The sequence below is a fragment of the Bombina bombina genome, chromosome 3 (assembly GCF_027579735.1).
Source record: "Bombina bombina isolate aBomBom1 chromosome 3, aBomBom1.pri, whole genome shotgun sequence".
In the NCBI taxonomy this organism is placed as follows: Eukaryota; Metazoa; Chordata; class Amphibia; order Anura; family Bombinatoridae; genus Bombina; species Bombina bombina.
The window spans coordinates 19,982,208-20,003,004 of NC_069501.1; the positions used below are offsets into that span (position 1 = coordinate 19,982,208).

The window sequence follows — 20,797 nt, forward strand, 5'->3', positions numbered from 1 at the left end:
CCAGGCTGTAACTCCGGTAACGGATCATGCCACTTTTTGGACTGTGGCATCTGGGGACCGAGAACTTTCCAATGACACCCTGGAAGTGCCACCGCTCCCCCGGAATCACCCGAAACCACGACCTAGCTACTGTGGGGACTCTGAGATGTTTGCTCCTATGGAGGCGCCAGACTGTCTGGAGTGGCAGGAATGGCAAGAGATCTGAGGGTCAGATAAGACCCTTATCATGATAGGCTGTGTGTATATAAGCAGTATGTTTCACAATAAAGTAGTTCTTGTTCCACCTGAATACTGGTTCTGTCTGATTATTTGGGTGGGCTTTGGCTATAATCACTTCTCTCCACTCTATAGCTACACATTCCAGCTATATAGCTGCAGGCTCCAGGTAGAAAGCAAACCCTTTGGCAGAGCTACCCCTTCATGGTAGCTGGTATCCGTCACAGCTCCTCTATTAATTGTGACAAAAAGTTATCCCTTTGAGCATTTAAAAATAAATCTCCCTTAGCTGAATTACTTGTTTCATTTACCCAGTTTATGTTGGGGTTGTTAAAATCTCCCATAATTACAGAACTGTTATTATTAACAGCCTTACCTATTTGCATTAGTAATTTAGTTTCCTCCAGGTCACTAATGTTGGGGGGCTTGTAGCATGTTACTAGTAATATTTTTTTTAGGATTCTTTCCCACTCCATATTTCAACCTAGAGTCTTTACATTGTCACCTGTATCATCATAAATATCTTCCCTTATTATAGGTTTAAGGTTAGGTTTAATATACATGCAGATTCCTCCACCTCTTTTATTACTCCTGTCTATTCTAAAAAAAAGTATTACCCTCTAAGTTAACTGCCAGTCATGTGAATCATACCACTAAGTTTCAGTTGTAATGATATTATAGTCCTCTTCTGCAACTAGGAGCAATTTTACCCATCATGCTTCTTGCATTTCCTGCCATTCATTTAATTTTCATATGCCTTCTGCTGCTACTTGGTGCACTTTCTTCTGAACTTTCTAATGTGACATTTCCTAAGTGTACCCTTCTGTCATCTCTTCCTTGAGATATTGTAGATGTCACATATTTACAGACTGATCCGTCTGTGTTCTATTATGCTTGGACTGACCCTTCCCATTTGCCAAGTTTAAAAGATTCCCTAAGCGTGCTAGTATCCTCTCCCCAAAACACCTGCACCCATGTCATTTAGGTGCAATCCATCCCTACTGTACAAATTGTACCTTAGTGAAAAATTAGTTCTAAAAAGTCAAACCCCTAATTTTTACACCATGGTTTTAACCATAAAATACTGACCGTAGCTACTTCTGCCTTACTAAGTTAGCACATGGCACTGGTAACATCTCTGAAAATATTACCTTGGAGGTCCTTGCTTTAAGCTTGCTACCTAACTACCTTAAGTCATTTTTAGGACACTCCATTTCCTGCTGATTCCTTCATTAGTGCCAATATGCACCATGACTATAGGATCAGACCCAGATCCCTCTTACAGTGTATCCATAAGTTTGACAATATGCCTAACATGCACTCCTGGAAGACAGCAAACTCTTTTATTTAATGGGTCTGGAAGACAAATTACTTTTATTTATATTCACCCTTGGTTACTCCAATCTATTATTTGGCAAAAACTCACTTGGTTTGGAAACTCTTTACTTAAACAGAGAAACTTACTATAACAGAATAAATAAATGCAGCAAACTCTCTCCCAGGGCTACGGAGCTAAATTTAGAACTTAGGCCCAAACAGGTGAAACTAACCCCTCCCCTAATTACACACACACACAAGAAAATAGGGGGTAAAAAAGAAAACCGTTAAAAAGCAAGCTTAAATAAAAACAATTCAATATAAGTTTAAACTGTGCCCCCCCCCCTTACCCAGTAAACAATTGAAAAACTTCCTTGGTTTTTAAACTCTTTACTTAAACAGAGAAGCTTACTTTAACAGAGAAAAATAATGCAGCAAGCTTCAGAAGTTCCTGAGCTAATTCTATAGTTTAGGCCCACACAGGTGAAACTAATACTTCCCCTAACATGAAAACACTTTTTCTCCAGTATGAATTTTCTGATGGGAAATAAGACTTGTTTTCGTGATACAACATTTCCCACATTGAGAACAAGAAAATGCTTTCTCTCCTGTATGAATTTTCAGATGATTAATTAGGTTTGATTTGTAAGTAAAACGCTTCCCACAGTCAGAACATGAAAATGCTTTCTCTCCTTTATGAATTTTCAGATGTAAAATAAGACTTGATTTCATGGTAAAACATGTCCCACATTGAGAACATGAAAATGCTTTCTCTCCTGTATGAATTTTCAGATGATTAATTAGATTTGATTTGTAAGTAAAACACTTCCCACAGTCAGAACATGAAAATGCTTTCTCTCCTGTATGAATTTTCTGATGTTTTTTAAGATCTGATTTCATTGTAAAACATTTCCCACATTCAGTACATGAAAAAGCTTTCTCTCCTGTATGAAATCTCTGATGTGCATTACGATGTGATAATTGAGTAAAACATTTCCCACATTCAGAACAGGAAAATGATTTCTCTCCTGTATGAATTTTCTGATGGGAAAGAAGACTTGATTTCATGGTAAAACATTTCCCACATTGAGAACATGAAAATGCTTTCTCTCCTGTATGAATTTTCATATGATTAATTAGATTTGATTTGTAAGTAAAACGCTTCCCACATTCAGAACATGAAAAAGCTTTCTCTCCTGTATGAATTTTCTGATGCGCATTAAGAGTCGATTTCACAGTAAAACATTTCCCACATTCAGAACATGAAAATGCTTTCTCTCCTGTATGAATTTTCTGATGTGTAATAAACCTTGATTTCACAGTAAAACATTTCCCACAGTCAGAACATGAAAAAGATTTCTTTCCTGTATGAATTTTCATATGTAAAATAAGACTTGATTTAACGATAAAACATTTCCCACAGTCAGAACATGAAAATGCTTTCTCTCCTGTATGAATTTTCTGATGTTTATTTAGAGTTGATTTGTCAGTGAAACACTTCCCACAAATAGAGCATGAAAAAGATTTTACTCCTGTATGACATCTCTTATGCGTGTTAAGATGTGATTTCTGAGTAAAATATTTCCCACATTCAGAACATGAAAAAGCTTTCTCTCCTGTATGAATTTTCTGATGTTTAAGAAAATCTGATTTCGTGGTAAAACATTTCCCACATTCAGAACAAGAAAATGCTTTCTCTCCAGTATGATTTTTCTGATGTGCTTTAAGATTTGATTTCACAGTAAAATTTTTCCCACATTCAGAACATGAAAAAGCTTTCTCTCCTGTATGAATTCTCTGATGTACATTAAGATGTGATTTCTGAGTAAAGCATTTCCCACATTCAGAACATGAAAAAGCTTTCTCTCCTGTATGAATTTTCTGATGTCTAATAAGAAATGATTTCATGGTAAAACCTTTCCCACATTCAGAACATGAAAATGCTTTCTCTCCAGTATGATTTTTCTGATGTCTAATAAGATATGATTTCATGGCAAAACCTTTCCCACAGTCAGAACATGAAAATTCTCTCTCTCCTGTATGAATTTTCTGATGTTTATGTAGAGTTGATTTGTCAGTAAAACACTTCCCACATTCAGAACATGAAAATGCCTTCTCTCCTGTATCAATTTTCACTCTTAGAAGATTTGGATTCCTGGAAAAACATGTGCCATATTCAGAACATACATTTCCCACATTGGCTCTTGGATTTTGAAGAATATTGAAAGTAGTATCTGTACTTTCACCATGACTAGGAGAATGATTACTGCAGTTCGTAAATTCACCTGTTGATAAGAAATACAATGGGATTAATGTTAGTTATTGATGACACAATTATAATTTGAGGAGACTTAACTGTTCTAAATGAGTGTCTACCACAAGAGTAAGGGGGAGGCTATGACCCCTACATCTTTCTCCAGCTTCATGCTAAGACTTAAAAGGGATAGTAAAGTCCAAATTAAACTTTCATGATTCAGATAGGGCATGTAATTATAAACAACTTTTACTTTTAGCATCAACTTGGCTTTGTTATCTTGGTATTTAGTTGAAAGGTAACCTAGGTAAGCTCATATGCTAATTTTGTAAGCCTATGATAATTTCTTTTTTTATTTTGTGCAATTTAGTGTTTTTTGTAATTTAGATAATTTTAATTAATTTATTTAATTGTAGTGTAATGTTAGGTGTAATTGTAAGACAGGTTAGGGTTTTATTTTACAGGTAAATTTGTATTTGTTTTAACTAGGTAGTTGATAAATAGTGAATAAACTATTTAATAATTAATCTACCTAGTTAAAATAAATACAAACTTACATGTGAAATAAAAATAAAGCCTAAAATAGCTATAATACAATGATTATATTGTAGCTAGCTTATGTTTTATTTTACAGGTAAGTATTTAGTTTTAAATAGGAATAATTTATCTATTAATAGTAATATTTATTTGTAATTATTTAAATTATTTTAAAGTTAGTGGGTGTTAATGTCAGGGTTACGTTAGGGGTTAATAACTTTAGTATAGTGACAATGTTAGGAGCAGCAGATTAGGGGTTAATAATTGTAGTTAGGTAGCAATGACGTTGGGGGCGGCAGATTAGGCGTTAATAACGAATGTAGGTAGTCATGATGTTAGACGCAGTAGATTAGGGGTTAATAACTTAATGCAGGTGGTGGTGATGTTAGGAGCAGCAGATTAAGGGTTTAGACTCCGGGTTTATGTTAGGGTGTTGGGTGTAAACGTACATTTTTTTTCCCCATAGACTTTAATGGGGCTGCGTTACGGAGCTTTACGTTCTGTTTTTGCAGGTGTTTGGCTTTTTTTTAGCCGTCTCTCCCCACTGAAATCTATGTGGAAATTGTGCACGAGCACGTAAAAGCAGCTCATAGCTGCGCCGGTATTTGGGTGCGGTATGGAGCTCTAAGTTGCCATATCGCCCACAAACACCGGGTTTTTTAAAACTCGTAATACCAGCTCTATAGGGAGTACTATACCGCTGAAAAAAACTGCGGATGTTACTTTCCCTATAGCGCTCAAAACTCGTAATCTGGCCGTAAGACTCCAAGGAGGAGAAATAGATTTAATAACAGGTTTAATTTGAATCAAAGCCTGGACAAAACAGTAAATATCAGGAAGATTAGCAATCTGTCTTTGAAATAAAACAGAAACCCTTATCCAAACCATCCTGAAGGAACTGGAGAATCCCGTGGAACAGAAAGAAATGTGAGGAATAATCATGTGCAGAACACCAATAAATATTGGTTTTCCAAACCTTGTGGTAAATTTTCATTGAAACAGGCGTACGGGTCTGAATCTTAATCACGGAGTCAGAGAAACCTCTATGACTGAGGATTAAACGTTCACTTTCCATGCCATCAAATTTAAAGTTTTGAGATGGAAGTACAGGCCTTGAGACAGAAAGTCTGGTCTTAGAGGAAGAGGCCAAGGCTGGCAACTGGACATTCGGACAAGGTCTGCATACCAAATCCTGTGAGGTCACGCTGGTGCTATTAGAAACACATAAGATTGTTCCATTATGATCTTTGATATCATTCTTGGAAGAAGAACCAGAGGTGTAAAAATGTAAGCAGGCTGGTAAGACCAGGGAACTGCTAGAACGTCCATCATTTCCGCCTGAGGATCCCTGGACCTGGATAGGTACCTGGGAAGGTTCTTGTTCAGACATCAGATCTATCTCTGGAGAACCCCATATCTGTACAATTTGACAGAATACAGATGGATGTAGAGATTGCCAGCTGAGATTATCTGCTTCCCAATTGTATCGCAGTGATTAGATAGGAATTGGATTCTGCCCAAGAAAGTATGTGAGATACTTCTTTCATAGCTAGGAAACTGCGAGTTCCCCAGTGATGGTTGACAGAAGTTACTACTGTAACATTGTCTGTCTGGAAATGGAGATAAGACTCCCTTTTTAACAGAGGCCAAGCTTGAAGGGTCCTGAAAATTGCAGAGTTCTATAACTGATTGGCAACCTCACCTGTGAGGATCCCAAACCCTGTGCTGTCAGAGACCCAAAAACTGCTCTCCAACCAGACAATTTGTATCTGTGGAAATCACAGATCAGATACGTGTAAGAAGCCTCATGAATATCAAATTAATTATTCAGCCACCAAATCAGAGACTGGTTTGTATTGGAATCTAAAATATCTTTTGATATAGCTGGAAATAAACCTTGTGTTATTGACGCCATACATACAGTTGAAGAGGTCTCATATTAAATTCAGCAAATGAAAATTAAGAGACCTAGTACTTTTATTCACATAGCCACTGAAGGGAGTGAACGAGACTAAGGATGCATATAGGAAAACAGTGTCATCAGGCAATACTCCCTTCACATCCCTCAAACACTGTACTTAGAGAGTAACTGGGCTTCAATATGCTTAGAAGCACCTTTCACTGAAGAATCAAGCACATCATGCTTCACCATTTTTCCTCCCTCCTGGTAGGAATGTATATCCCATCAGTAACAAGCTTGTGGACTCTCACCACCTATATAAAATGAAAACATAATTTATGTAAGAACTTACCTGATAAATAAATTTCTTTCATAGTGGCAAGAGTCCATGAGCTAGTGACGTATGGGATATACATTCCTACCAGGAGGGGGCAAAGGGGAGTAAAAAAGCATTCAAAAAGAGGAACTGGAAAAAACAGAATTTATGCTTACCTGATAAATTACTTTCTCTTGCGGTGTATCCAGTCCACGGATTCATCCTTTACTTGTGGGATATTCTCATTCCCTACAGGAAGTGGCAAAGAGAGCACACAGCAGAGCTGTCCATATAGCTTCCCCTCTAGCTCCACCCCCCAGTCATTCGACCAAAGGTTAGGAAGAAAAAGGAGAAACCATAGGGTGCAGTGGTGACTGTAGTTTAAACAAATTTTTTTTTACCAGACTTAAATGCCAGGGCGGGCCGTGGACTGGATACACCGCAAGAGAAAGTAATTTATCAGGTAAGCATAAATTCTGTTTTCTCTTGCAAGGTGTATCCAGTCCACGGATTCATCCTTTACTTGTGGGATACCAATACCAAAGCTTTAGGACACGGATGAAGGGAGGGAACAAGACAGGTACCTTAAACGGAAGGCACCACTGCTTGCAAAACCTTTCTCCCAAAAATAGCCTCTGAAGAAGCAAAAGTATCGAATTTGTAAAATTTGGCAAAAGTATGCAGTGAAGACCAAGTCGCTGCCTAACAAATCTGTTCAACAGAAGCCTCATTTTTGAAAGCCCATGTGGAAGCCACTGCTCTGGTAGAATGAGCAGTAATTCTTTCAGGAGGCTGCTAGCCAGCAGTCTCATAGGCCAAACGGATGATGCTTTTCAGCCAAAAGGAAAGAGAGGTAAGCAGTCGCTTTCTGACCCCTCCTCTTACCAGAATAGATAACAAATAAGGAAGATGTTTGTCTGAAATCCTTAGTTGCTTGTAAATAGAACTTTAAAGCACGAACTACATAAAGATTGTGTAAAAGACGTTCCTTCTTCGAAGATGGATTAGGACACAGAGAAGGAACTATTTCCTGGTTAATATTCTTGTTAGAAACAACATTAGGAAGAAAACCAGGCTTGGTACGCAAAACTACCTTATCTGCGTGGAAAACCAGGTAAGGTGAATCACACTGTAAGGCAGATAATTCTGAAACTCTTCGAGCAGAAGAGATAGCTACCAAAAACAAAACTTTCCAAGATAATAACTTAATGTCTATGGAATGTAAAGGTTCAAACGGAACCCCTTGAAGAACTGAAAGAACTAGATTCAAACTCCATGGCGGAGCCACAGGTTTATAGACAGGCTTGATTCTGACTAAAGCCTGTGCAAACGCTTGAACGTCAGGTACTTCTGCCAGACGCTTGTGTAACAGGATAGACAGAGCAGATATCTGTCCCTTTAAGGAACTAGCTGACAAACCTTTCTCCAATCCTTCTTGGAGAAAAGACAATATCCTGGGAATCCTAATCTTACTCCACGAGTAACCCTTGGATTCACACCAACAAAGATATTTCCGCCATATCTTATGGTAAATCTTCCTGGTGACAGGCTTTCTAGCCTGGATCAGAGTATCTATGACCGATTCAGAGAACCCACGCTTAGAGAGAATTAAGCGTTCAATCTCCAAGCAGTCAGTTGCAGAGAAGCTAGATTTGGATGCTTGAATGGACCTTGAATTAGAAGATCCTGCCTCGATGGCAGTGTCCAAGGTGGAACAGATGACATGTCCACTAGGTCTGCATACCAAGTCCTGCGTGGCCACGCAGGCGCTATCAGAATTACCGAAGCCTTCTCCTGTTTGATCCTGGCTACCAGTCGAGGGAGAAGGGGGAACGGTGGAAAGACATAAGCCAGATTGAAGGACCAAGGCGCTACTAGAGCATCTATCAGTGCCGCCTTGGGGTCCCTGGACCTGGATCCGTAAAGAGGAAGTTTGGTGTTCTGACGGGACGCCATCAGATCCAATTCTGGAATGCCCCATAGCTGGGTCAGCTGAGCAAAAACCTCCGGGTGGAGTTCCCACTCCCCCAGGTGAAAAGTCTGGCGACTTAGAAAATCCACCTCCCAGTTGTCTACTCCTGGGATGTGAATTGCAGATAGGTGGCAGGAGTGATCCTCCGCCCATTTGATAATCTTGGTTACTTCCTTCATCGCTAGGGAGCTCTTTGTTCCTCCCTGATGATTGATGTACGCTACAGTTGTGATGTTGTCCGACTGAAATCTGATGAATTTGGCCGCAGCTAGTTGAGGCCATGCTTGGAGCGTGTTGAATATCGCTCTCAGTTCCAAAATGTTTATCGGGAGAAGAGACTCTTCCTGAGACCGCGCTCCAGCCTAACAGACTTGCGTCGGTCGTTACAATGATCCACTCCGGTCTGCGGAAGCACATTCCCTGAGACAGGTGATCCTGAAACAACCACCAGAGAAGAGAATCTCTGGTTTCCTGGTCCAGTTGGATTTGAGGAGACAAATCTGCATAATCCCCATTCCACTGTTTGAGCATGCACAATTGTAGTGGCCTGAGATGAATTCGAGCAAAAGGGACTATGTCCATTGCTGCTACCATTAATCCGATTACCTCCATGCACTGAGCTACAGATGGCCGAAGAATGGAATGAAGAGCTTGGCAAGTGCTTAGAAGCTTTAACCTTCTGACTTCCGTCAGAAATATTTTCATTTCTACCGAGTCTATTAATGTTCCCAGGAAGGGAACCCTTGTGAGCGGGGACAGAGAACTTTTTTCAGTGTTCACCTTCCACCCGTGAGACCTTAGAAAGGCCAGAACAATATCCGTATGAGCCTTGGCTCTGAGAAAAGACGACGCCTGTATTAAGATGTCGTCCAGATAGGGTGCTACTGCAATGCCCCGCGGTCTTAGTACCGCTAAAAGGGACCCTAGCACCTTTGTGAAAATTCTTGGAGCGGTGGCCAACCCGACGGGAAGGGCCACGAACTGGTAATGCTTGTCCAGAAAAGCGAACCTTAGGAACTGATGGTGATCTTTGTGGATAGGAATATGAAGGTACGCATCCTTTAGATCCACGGTAGTCATATATTGACCTTCCTGGATCATCGGTAAGATTGTCCGAATGGTCTCCATCTTGAAAGATGGAACTCTGAGGAATTTGTTTAGAATTTTTAGATCCAGGATTGGTCTGAAAGTTTCTTCCTTTTTGGGAACAACAAACAGGTTTGAGTAAAAACCCAGTCCCTGTTCTGTAATTGGGACTGGATATATCACTCCCATCTTGAGTAGATCTTCTACACAGCGTAAGAACGCCTCTTTCTTTGTCGTGTCTGTAGACAGACGAGAAATGTGGAACCTTCCCCTTGGAGGAGAGTCTTTGAATTCTAGAAGATAACCCTGAGCAACTATCTCTAATGCCCAGGGATCGGGAACATCTCTTGCCCATGCCTGAGCAAAGAGGGAGAGTCTGCCCCCTACCAGATCCGGTCCCGGATCGGGGGCTACCCCTTCATGCTGTCTTAGTAGCAGCTGCAGGCTTCTTGGCCTGTTTACCCTTGTTCCAGCCCTGCAGAGGCTTCCAGGTTGCCGTGGACTGTGAAGAGTTACCCTCTTGCTTTGTGGTCGCAGAGGTTTAAGCAGGACTGCTCCTGAAGTTGCGAAAGGAACGAAAATTAGCCTTGCTTTTAGCCTTAAAAGGCCTATCTTGCGGGAGGGCATGGCCCTTTTCCCCCAGTGATATCCGAAATAATTTCTTTCAACTCGGGCCCGAAAAGGGTCTTTCCCTTGAAAGGAATATTCAGTAACTTAGTCTTAGACGACACATCGGCCGACCATGATTTAAGCCAAAGCGCTCTGCGCGCCATGATGGCAAAACCAGAATTTTTCGCCGCTAACTTAGCTAATTGGAAACCGGCATCTGTGATAAAAGAATTAGCCAGCTTTAGAGCCTTAATTCTATCCATAATTTCATCATATGAGGTCTCCGTCTGGAGCGACTCCTCCAGCGCCTCAAACCAGAAAGCCGCTGCAGTAGTTACAGGAATAATGCTGGCAATAGGTTGGAGAAGGAAACCCTGTTGAACAAATATTTTCTTTAGTAAACCTTCTAATTTTTTATCCATAGGATCTTTGAAAGCACAACTGTCTTCAATTGGTATGGTTGTGCGCTTGGCTAGTGTTGAAACTGCCCCCTCTACCTTAGGGACCGTCTGCCATGCGTCCCGCCTGGGATCAGTTATGGGGAACATTTTCTTAAAGATAGGGGGGGAACAAAGGGTACACCTGGTCTCTCCCACTCCCTATCCACAATATCCGCCACCCTCTTCGGGATCGGAAACGCATCAGTGTATACAGGGACTTCTAGATATTTGTCCATTTTACACAATTTCTCTGGGACCACCATGGCGTCGAAATCATCCAGCGTAGCTAATACCTCCTTAAGCAGCACGCGGAGGTGTTCCAGCTTAAATTTAAATGCTAAGGAATCTGATTCTGCCCGCTGAGAAACCTTTCCTGTGTCAGAAATTTCTCCATCGGACAGACCATCCCTCACTGCCACTTCAGAGTGTTGTGAGGGTACAACGGATAAATCATCCAAAGCTTCTGATTGCTCATCCTCTGTTCTTAAAACTGAGCTATCACGCTTTTTAGGAAAAACTGGCAGTTTGGATAGAAAAGCCGCAAGGGAATTATCCATGACTGCTGCTAATTGTTGTAATGTAATAGGGGCTAATGCGCTAGAGGTACTAGGCATCGCTTGCGCGGGCGTAACTGGTGTCGACACATGGGGAGAGGAAGGTGGGCTATCCTCATTACCTTCTGTCAAAGAATCATCTTGGGATACATTTATAAGTGTAACATCGTGATCTTTAAAATGCTTAGACCCACTAGCACACTTAAAACACAAATGTAAAGGGGGTTCCACCCTGGCCACTAAACACATAGAGCAACGTCTATCTGTAGGCTCAGACATTTTAAACAGACTTAGACAGCACTCAAATACAGAAAAATCCAATTTTTGAAAAATCCATACTGTGCCTTTAAATTAAAAGTGCACACTTTTTTACTAAATCTCAAAAAATAACCCAATCTTTATAAAATTTTCACCATATGATCCTAATGCTTTGAAATGATTGCACAGTGAATTTCAAGTCAATTAACCCCTTAATGGCCAAACCGGAGCAAAGTAAAGCTGGCAACCGGTTAGCAAACTACAGCACCATGCCACAGCAATCTGCTGTGGCCCTACCTTCCTTGGGGATTAGTTTTGATAGAAAATAAGCCTCTATGAAGTCCTCAAGTAATCTTTGGACCCTCCACGTGAAGCTGCATGAAGCTGTCTGTAATAACAACTGCGCAATTGAGGCGCGAAATTTAGGCCCCCTCCCTCTCCACTCTGGAGTTGTGGGGCCTTCACAAGCCTAAATAGGTGTCTAAATATATGCCATGTGGAATAAACCCCATAAAACGTTCCAAATGTAATAAAAACTTGTAAAAAGATCAGATTTTTGTTATAAAATAATCGATTGCCCCTTAACAGTGTCCACCAGTGTTTTGAGCCCTTTTAAATAAGCCTTCCTTCTATACTAAGTTTCAGAATATGGCTTACCTTTCCCACATGGGGATTCTTGTCAGTCTTCTAGCATTACTAAGTCTTGACTAGAATAAAATGACTGAAACATACCTTATAGCAGTTAAGCCTGCAAACTGTTCCCCCCAACTGAAGTTTTCTGGTACTCCCCAGTCCTGTGCGGGAACAGCAATGGATTTTAGTTACAACATGCTAAAATCGTTTTCCTCTCAGCAGAAATCTTCATCACTTTCTGCCACAGAGTAAATAGTACAAACCGGCACTATTTAAAAATAAACTCTTGATTGAAGAAATAAAAACTACAAATCTAACACCACATTCACTTTACCCTCCCGTGGAGATGCTACTTGTTAGAGCGGCAAAGAGAATGACTGGGGGGGCGGAGCCTGAGGGGGAGCTATATGGACAGCTCTGCTGTGTGCTCTCTTTGCCACTTCCTGTAGGGAATGAGAATATCCCACAAGTAAGGATGAATCCGTGGACTGGATACACCTTGTAAGAGAAATAATAATAATAATAATAATATTATATCTGGTGGATGTTTGGGGGTATGTGAACCACTGCTGATGTACAGGGAAAATTGGCGGATAATGTGCTAATTAATGCTAATCACCTGTAGCCGTATTTATAGGAACTTCATCTTCCTTAGTCTTCATGTTATCACACACATACGGTTCTCCTCTGTGCTCAACTTCTGAGCCATCTAAAGGGGTCACATCCATATGGCCTGTACAATAAGAATAGACGTGCATATGTATAAATTGTTTGTAGTACTGTTGGAAAGTATTAAATTTATCTCTCATTATATATAAATAAAAATCAAGTGATGACCCAAAAATTACTATGTGCAAACAAAATAATTATTTAGTACTGTAAACTATTACACTAATGATGCACTCTCACCTGTAACTCATATATACCTCACACACAATATATGTGCACATTCACCTGTAACCCACGTACCTCACACACAATATATGTGCACACTCACCTGTAACCCACGTACCTCACACACAATATATGTGCACACTCACCTGTAACCCACGTACCTCACACACAATATATGTGCACTCTCCTCTGTAACCCACATACCTCACACACAATATATGTGCACACTCACCTGTAACCCACGTACCTCACACACAATATATGTGCACACTCACCTATAACCCACATACCTCACACAATATATGTGCACTCTCCCCTGTAACCCACGTACCTCACACACAATATATGTGTACTCTCCCCTGTAACCCACGTACCTCACACACAATATATGCGCACACTCACCTGTAACCCACATACCTCACACACAATATATGTGCACATTCACCTATAACCCACATACCTCACACACAATATATGCGCACACTCACCTGTAACCCACGTACCTCACACACAATATATGCGCACACTCACCTGTAACCCACGTACCTCACACACAATATATGCGCACACTCACCTGTAAACCACGTACCTCACACATAACACTCATGCTACCCTTATATCTCAGACACAATATGGACACTTACCTGTGACCTACATCCCTCAGGCACAACATATGTGCACACTCGCCTGTCTGCTGTGTGCCTCAGACACAACACACATGCACATTCACCTAGGCTGATACCGCCACTGGTTACCACATCTGATGCTTCTAGCTGACGCCTCACACACGGATCTTCTGTTATCTCAACTTTCACTATATCAGTGTTATCTTCACCAGTACAAATAAAGCAGATTTAGCTTTTATATCCCATGAACTAGTTTTATAACTTTACCATAAAACAGTTTGAGTATTTAGTGCTATTGTCAGTCTGGGAAATACTCAGTCTCCTCCTTTTCTCTCTCATACTTTTTTTTACCATGATTCTCTATATTCCAGAATAAAAACATAATTTATGTAAGAACTTACCTGATAAATTCATTTCTTTCATATTGGCAAGAGTCCATGGGCTTGTGACGTATGGGATATACAATCCTACCAGGAGGGGCAAAGTTTCCCAAACCTCAAAATACCTATAAATATACCCCTCACCACACCCACAATTCAGTTTAACGAATAGCCAAGTAGTGGGGTGATAGAAAAAGGAGTAAAAAGCATCAATAAAGGAACTGGAAATACAATTGTGCTTTATACAAAATATCATAACGACCATAAAAAGGATGGGTCTCATGGACTCTTCCAATATGAAAGAAATGAATTTATCAGGTAAGTTCTTACATAAATTATGTTTTCTTTCATGTAATTGGCAAGAGTCCATGAGCTAGCAACGTATGGGGTAGTAATACCCAAGATGTGGTACTCCACACAAGAGTCTCTAGAGAGGGAGGGATAAAAATAAAAACAGCCATTTTCCGCTTAAAAAATTTAATCCACATGCAAAAAAAAAAGTTTTTCTCATAATTGAAAAGAAAAAATTAAAACATAAGCAGAGAAATCAAACTGAAATAGCTGGCTGAAGAACTTTTCTACCAAAAGCTGCTTCCGAAGAGGCAAATACATCAAAACGGTAGAATTTAGTAAATGTATGCAAAGAAGACCAACTTGCTGCTTTGCAAATCTGATCAACTAAAGCTTCATTCTTAAAAGCCCACGAAGTGGAGACTGATGTAGTAGATTGAGCTGTGATTCTCTGAGGTGGGGCTTGACCCGACTCCAAATAAGCCTGATGAATCAAAAGCTTCAACCAAGATACCAAGGAAATGGCAGAAGCTTTTTGACCTTTCCTAGAACAAGAAAAGATAACAAATAGACTAGAAGTCTTCCTGAAATCTTTAGTAGCTTCAACATAATATTTCAAAGCTCTTACAACATCCAGAGAATGTAAGGAATCTTTCCAAAGAATTCTTAGGATTAGGACACAAAGAGGGAACATCAATTTCCCTATTAATGTTGTTAGAATAAACAAATTTAGGAAGAAATTTAAATGAAGTCCGCAAGACTGCCTTATCCTGATGGAAAATCAGAAAAGGAGACTCACAAGAAAGGTCAGATAATTCGGAAACTCTTCTAGCAGAAGAGATAGCCAAAAGGAACAACACCTTCCAAGAAAGCATTTTAATATCCAAAGAATGCATTGGCTCAAAAGGAGGAGCCTGTAAAGCCTTCAAAACCAAATTAAGACTCCAAGGAGGAGAGATTGATTTAATGACAGGCATGATACGAACCAAAACCTGTACAAAAACAGAATTTATGTTTACCTGATAAATTTATTTCTCCAACGGTGTGTCCGGTCCACGGCTTCATCCTTACTTGTGGGATATTCTCTTCCCCTACAGGAAATGGCAAAGAGAGCACACAGCAAGAGCTGTCCATATAGCCCCCCCTCTGGCTCCGCCCCCCAGTCATTCGACCGACGGTTAGGAGAAAAAGGAGAAACTATAGGGTGCCGTGGTGACTGTAGTGTATAAAGAAAGAAATTGTTCAAACCTGATTAAAAACCAGGGCGGGCCGTGGACCGGACACACCGTTGGAGAAAGAAATTTATCAGGTAAACATAAATTCTGTTTTCTCCAACATTGGTGTGTCCGGTCCACGGCTTCATCCTTACTTGTGGGAACCAATACCAAAGCTTTAGGACACGGATGAAGGGAGGGAGCAAATCAGGTTACCTAAACGGAAGGCACCACGGCTTGCAAAACCTTTCTCCCAAAAATAGCCTCCGAAGAAGCATAAGTATCAAATTTGTAAAATTTGGCAAAAGTATGCAGAGAAGACCAAGTCGCTGCCTTACAGATCTGATCAACAGAAGCCTCGTTCTTGAAGGCCCATGTGGAAGCCACAGCTCTAGTAGAATGAGCTGTAATTCGTTCAGGAGGCTGCCGTCCGGCAGTCTCATAAGCCAATCGGATGATGCTTTTCAGCCAAAAAGAAAGAGAGGTAGCAGTAGCTTTCTGCCCTCTCCTCTTACCAGAATACACGACAAACAAGGATGAAGTTTGTCTGAAATCCTTTGTTGCTTCTAAATAGAATTTCAAAGCACAGACCACATCTAGGTTGTGTAACAAACGTTCCTTCTTCGAAACTGGATTCGGACATAGGGAAGGAACAACTATTTCCTGGTTAATATTCCTGTTGGGAACTTTAGGAAGAAAACCAGGTTTGGTACGTAAAACTACCTTATCTGCATGAAATACCAGATAGGGAGGAGTACACTGCAAAGCAGATAATTCAGAAACTCTTCTAGCAGAAGAAATAGCAACTAAAAACAGAACTTTCCAAGATAGTACTTAATATCTATGGAATGCAAAGGTTCAAACGGAACCCCTTGAAAAACTGAAAGAACTAAATTTAGACTCCATGGAGGAGTCAAAGGTCTGTAGACAGGCTTGATTCTGACTAAAGCCTGTACAAACACCTGTACATCTGGCACTGCTGCCAGACGTTTGTGCAACAAAACAGACAGAGCAGATATCTGTCCTTTTAGAGAACTAGCTGACAAACCTTTATCCAAACCCTCTTGGAGAAAGGAAAGTATCCTCAGAATTTTAATTTTACTCCAAGAGTATCCCCTTGGAGTCGCACCAACAGATATATTTTTTCCATATCTTATGGTAAATTTTCCTAGTTACAGGCTTCCTGGCCTGAATCAGAGTATCTATAACCGAATCTGAAAACTCACGCTTAGATAGAATCAAGCGTTCAATTTCCAAGCAGTCAGTTGCAGAGAGACTAGATTTGGATGTTCGAATGGACCTTGTACTAGAAGATCCTGTGTCAAAGGTAGCTTCCATGGTGGAGCCGATGACATATTCACCAGGTCTGCATACCAAGTCCTGCGTGGCCACGCAGGAGCTATCAGAATCACCAAGGCCTTCTCCTGTTTGATCCTGGCTACAAGCCTGGGAAGGAGAGGGAACGGTGGAAACACATAAGCTAGATTGAACGACCAAGGCGCCACCAATGCATCCACTAGTATCGCCTTGGGATCCCTGGATCTGGACCCGTATCGAGGAACCTCGTAGTTCTGACGAGACGCCATCAGATTCATATCTGGAGTGCCCCATAGTTGAGTTAACTGGGCAAAGACCTCCGGGTGGAGTTCCCACTCCCCCGGATGGAAAGTCTGACGACTCAAATAATCCGCCTCCCAGTTGTCTACTCCTGGGATGTGAATTGCAGATAGATGGCAGGAGTGATCCTCCGCCCATTTGATGATCTTGGATACCTCTCTCATCTCCAAGGAACTCTTTGTTCCCCCCTGATGATTGATGTACGCTACAGTCGTCATGTTGTCCGACTGAAATCTTATGAATCTGGCCTCCGCTAGTTGAGGCCAAGCCAGGAGCGCATTGAATATCGCTCTCAGTTCCAAAATGTTTATCGGGAGAAGAGACTCTTCCTGAGACCATAGACCCTGAGCTTTCAGGGAGTCCCAGACCGCGCCCCAGCCTAAGAGACTGGCGTCGGTCGTGACGATGACCCACTCTGGTCTGCGGAAACTCATTCCCTGAGACAGGTGATCCTGAGTCAACCACCAGCGGAGTGAGTCTCTGGTTACCTGGTCTACTTGAGTCTGGGGAGACAAGTCTGCATAATCCCAATTCCACTGTTTGAGCATGCACAGTTGCAATGGTCTTAGATGAATTAGAGCAAAAGGAACCACGTCCATTGCTGCAACCATTAATCCTATTACCTCCATGCACTGAGCTATGGAAGGCTGAGGAATAGATTGAAGAACTTGACAAGCGTTTAGAAGCTTTAACTTTCTGACCTCTGTCAGAAATATTTTCATTTTTACAGAATCTATTATTGTTCCCAGAAAAGGAACCCTTGTGGACGGGGACAGGGAACTCTTTTCTATGTTCACCTTCCACCCGTGAGACCTGAGAAAGGCTAAGACAATGTCTGTATGAGCCCTTGCTTTGGAAAGAGACGACGCTTGGATTAGAATGTCGTCTAGGTAAGGTGCTACAGCAATGCCCCTCGGCCTTAGCACCGCTAGAAGGGACCCTAGCACCTTTGTGAATATTCTGGGAGCAGTGGCTAAACCGAATGGAAGAGCCACGAACTGATAATGTGTGTCCAGAAAGGCGAACCTCAGGAACTGATGATGATCTTTGTGGATAGGAATATGCAGGCACGCATCCTTTAAGTCCACGGTAGTCATATATTGACCCTCCTGGATAGTTGGTAAAATCGTCCGAATGGTTTCCATTTTGAAAGATGGAACTCTGAGGAATTTGTTTAGAATTTTTAAATCCAGAATTGGTCTGAAGGTTCCCTCTTTTTTGGGAACTACGAACAGGTTTGAGTAAAAACCCAGACCTTGTTCCGCTGTTGGAACTGGGTGTATCACTCCCATCTTTAATAGGTCTCCTACACAATGTAAGAATGCCTGTCTCTTTATCTGGTCTGAAGATAAGCGAGACATGTGGAACCTTCCCCTTGGAGGAAGTTCCTTTAACTCTAGAAGATACCCCTGAGAGACTATTTCTAGTGCCCAGGGATCCGGAACATCTCTTGCCCAAGCCTGAGCAAAGAGAGAAAGTCTGCCCCCTACTAGATCCGGTCCCGGATCGGGGGCTACCCCTTCATGCTGTCTTGGTAGCAGCAGCAGGCTTCTTGGCCTGTTTACCCTTGTTCCAGCCTTGCAATGGTTTCCATGCTGGTTTAGGCTGGGAAGCGTTGCCTTCTTGTCTAGAGGCTGAAGAGTTAGGATTTGGTCCGTTCCTGAAATTGCGAAAGGAACGAAAATTAGATTTTTTCTTAGCCTTGAAAGGCTTATCCTGTGGGAGGGCATGGCCCTTACCACCAGTAATATCAGAAATAATCTCTTTCAATTCCGGCCCAAAAAGGGTCTTACCCTTGAAAGGAATATTAAGCAATTTAGTTTTGGACGACACATCCGCCGACCAAGATTTTAGCCAAAGCGCTCTGCGCGCCACTATAGCAAAACCTGAAATTTTTGCCGCTAACTTAGCCAATTGGAAAACGGCATCCAAAATAAAGGAATTAGCCAACTTTAGTGCGTGAATTCTGTCCATGACTTCATCATATGGAGTCTCCTTTTGGAGCGAATTTTCTAGTTCCTCGAACCAAAAAGACGCTGCCGTGGTGACAGGAATAATGCACGAAATTGGTTGAAGAAGGAAACCTTGCTGGACAAATATCTTTTTTAGCAATCCTTCCAATTTTTTCTCCATAGGATCTTTGAAAGCGCAACTGTCCTCAATAGGAATAGTTGTGCTCTTGGCTAGCGTTGAAACAGCCCCCTAAACCTTAGGAACCGTTTGCCATGCGTCCCTTCTGGGGTCGACAATGGGGAACATTTTCTTGAATATAGGAGGTGGAACAAAAGGTATACCTGGCCTTTCCCACTCCTTAGTCACTATGTCCGCCACCCTCTTGGGTATCGGAAAGGCATCAGCGTGCACTGGGACCTCTAAGAATTTGTCCATTTTGCACAGCTTCTCTGGAATTACCAAAGAATCACAATCATCGAGCGTAGTTAGCACCTCCTTAAGCAGGGCGCGGAGATGTTCTAACTTAAATTTAAATGCCACGATATCAGGTTCTGCCTGCTGAGAAACTTTTCCTGAATCAGAAACTTCCCCTTCAGACAGACCCTCCCTCACTGCCAATTCAGATTGATGTGAGGGTACAACAGATGAGTTATCGTCAGCGCCAACTTGCTCATCCTCTGTGTTTAAAACTGAGCAATCACGCTTTCTAGGAAATGATGGCAGTTTGGATAATAAATTTGCTATAGAATTATCCATTACTGCAGTTAATTGCTGCATAGTAACAAGCATTGGCGCGCTAGATGTACTAGGTATCGCCTGCGCGGGCAAAACTGGTGTTGACACAGAAGGAGAGGATGAGGAACTATCCCCACTATCTTCATCTTGGGCAATTCTATTAAATGTGACATCACTGTCCTGACTTTGTTTGGACGCCCTGGCACATTTTGCACAAATAGTTAAAGGGGGAACCACCTTGGCCTCTATACACACAGAACATATGCTATCTGAAGGTACAGACATGTTAGACAGAATTTGGCAGGTTAATAATGCAATAAACAAAACCGTTACTGTCCCTTTAAATAATAAAAAGGCACCCTTTATTTCTGCAAGTTTGAAAAACTATGAAGGCAATATCCGATTTTTACAAAATTTGCACCCCAGTGTCCTAATGCCTTGAAAATATTGCACACCAAGTTTCAAGACTTTAACCCTTAAAATGAGCAAACCGAAGCTATTTGTTCAAATCAACAATCTTAACACACTACAATCACTGCCACAGCCTTGCTGCTGCTTTTTACCTTCCCTGAGAGTTATTTACCACTGAAGTAAACCTTCCTGAGTCCGTTTTTTGAGCCACAGGACCCCTCACATGAAGCTGCATGCACTGCCTTGGAAGAAAACTGCGCAATTGAGGCGCGAAAATGGGGCCTCCTTCCTCTGAGTGAAGGGGCCTTTCTGACTGGAATAGTAGTCTAACCAACTGCCAGGCGAATAAAACGTTCCCAAAGTGTTTTTAATTACACAAACACACTCTAAATGCCATATAAATATGATATAAACTAATCAATTTAGCCCACAATAGTGTCAACCAGTATAGAGCCCATTTATAAGCCTTAATCTGTTATGAGTCTAAGAAAATGGCTTACCTATCCCTTAAGGGAAAACTGACAGTCTTCTAGCATTAACATGTCTTGTTAGAAATATGACTGATCATACCTGAAGCAGATAAG

General features: G+C 41.4%; 1 protein-coding gene across 2 annotated transcripts in view; it reads right to left on the reverse strand.

Annotated features, from left to right (window-relative positions):
- Window positions 1-1,907: 1,907 nt before the first annotated feature.
- Window positions 1,908-20,797, reverse strand: part of LOC128652799 (oocyte zinc finger protein XlCOF6-like) — a 147,806-nt gene continuing 128,916 nt past the window's right edge. For both annotated transcript variants that reach the window (XM_053705737.1, XM_053705738.1), the window contains exons 8-9: window positions 12,712-12,825; window positions 1,908-3,818 (exon numbers count right to left, since the gene is read on the reverse strand). In XM_053705737.1, the coding sequence (XP_053561712.1) occupies window positions 2,035-3,818; window positions 12,712-12,825 (1,898 nt within the window). In that variant the 3' untranslated portion in view covers window positions 1,908-2,034. The remainder of the gene's footprint in view (window positions 3,819-12,711; window positions 12,826-20,797) is intronic.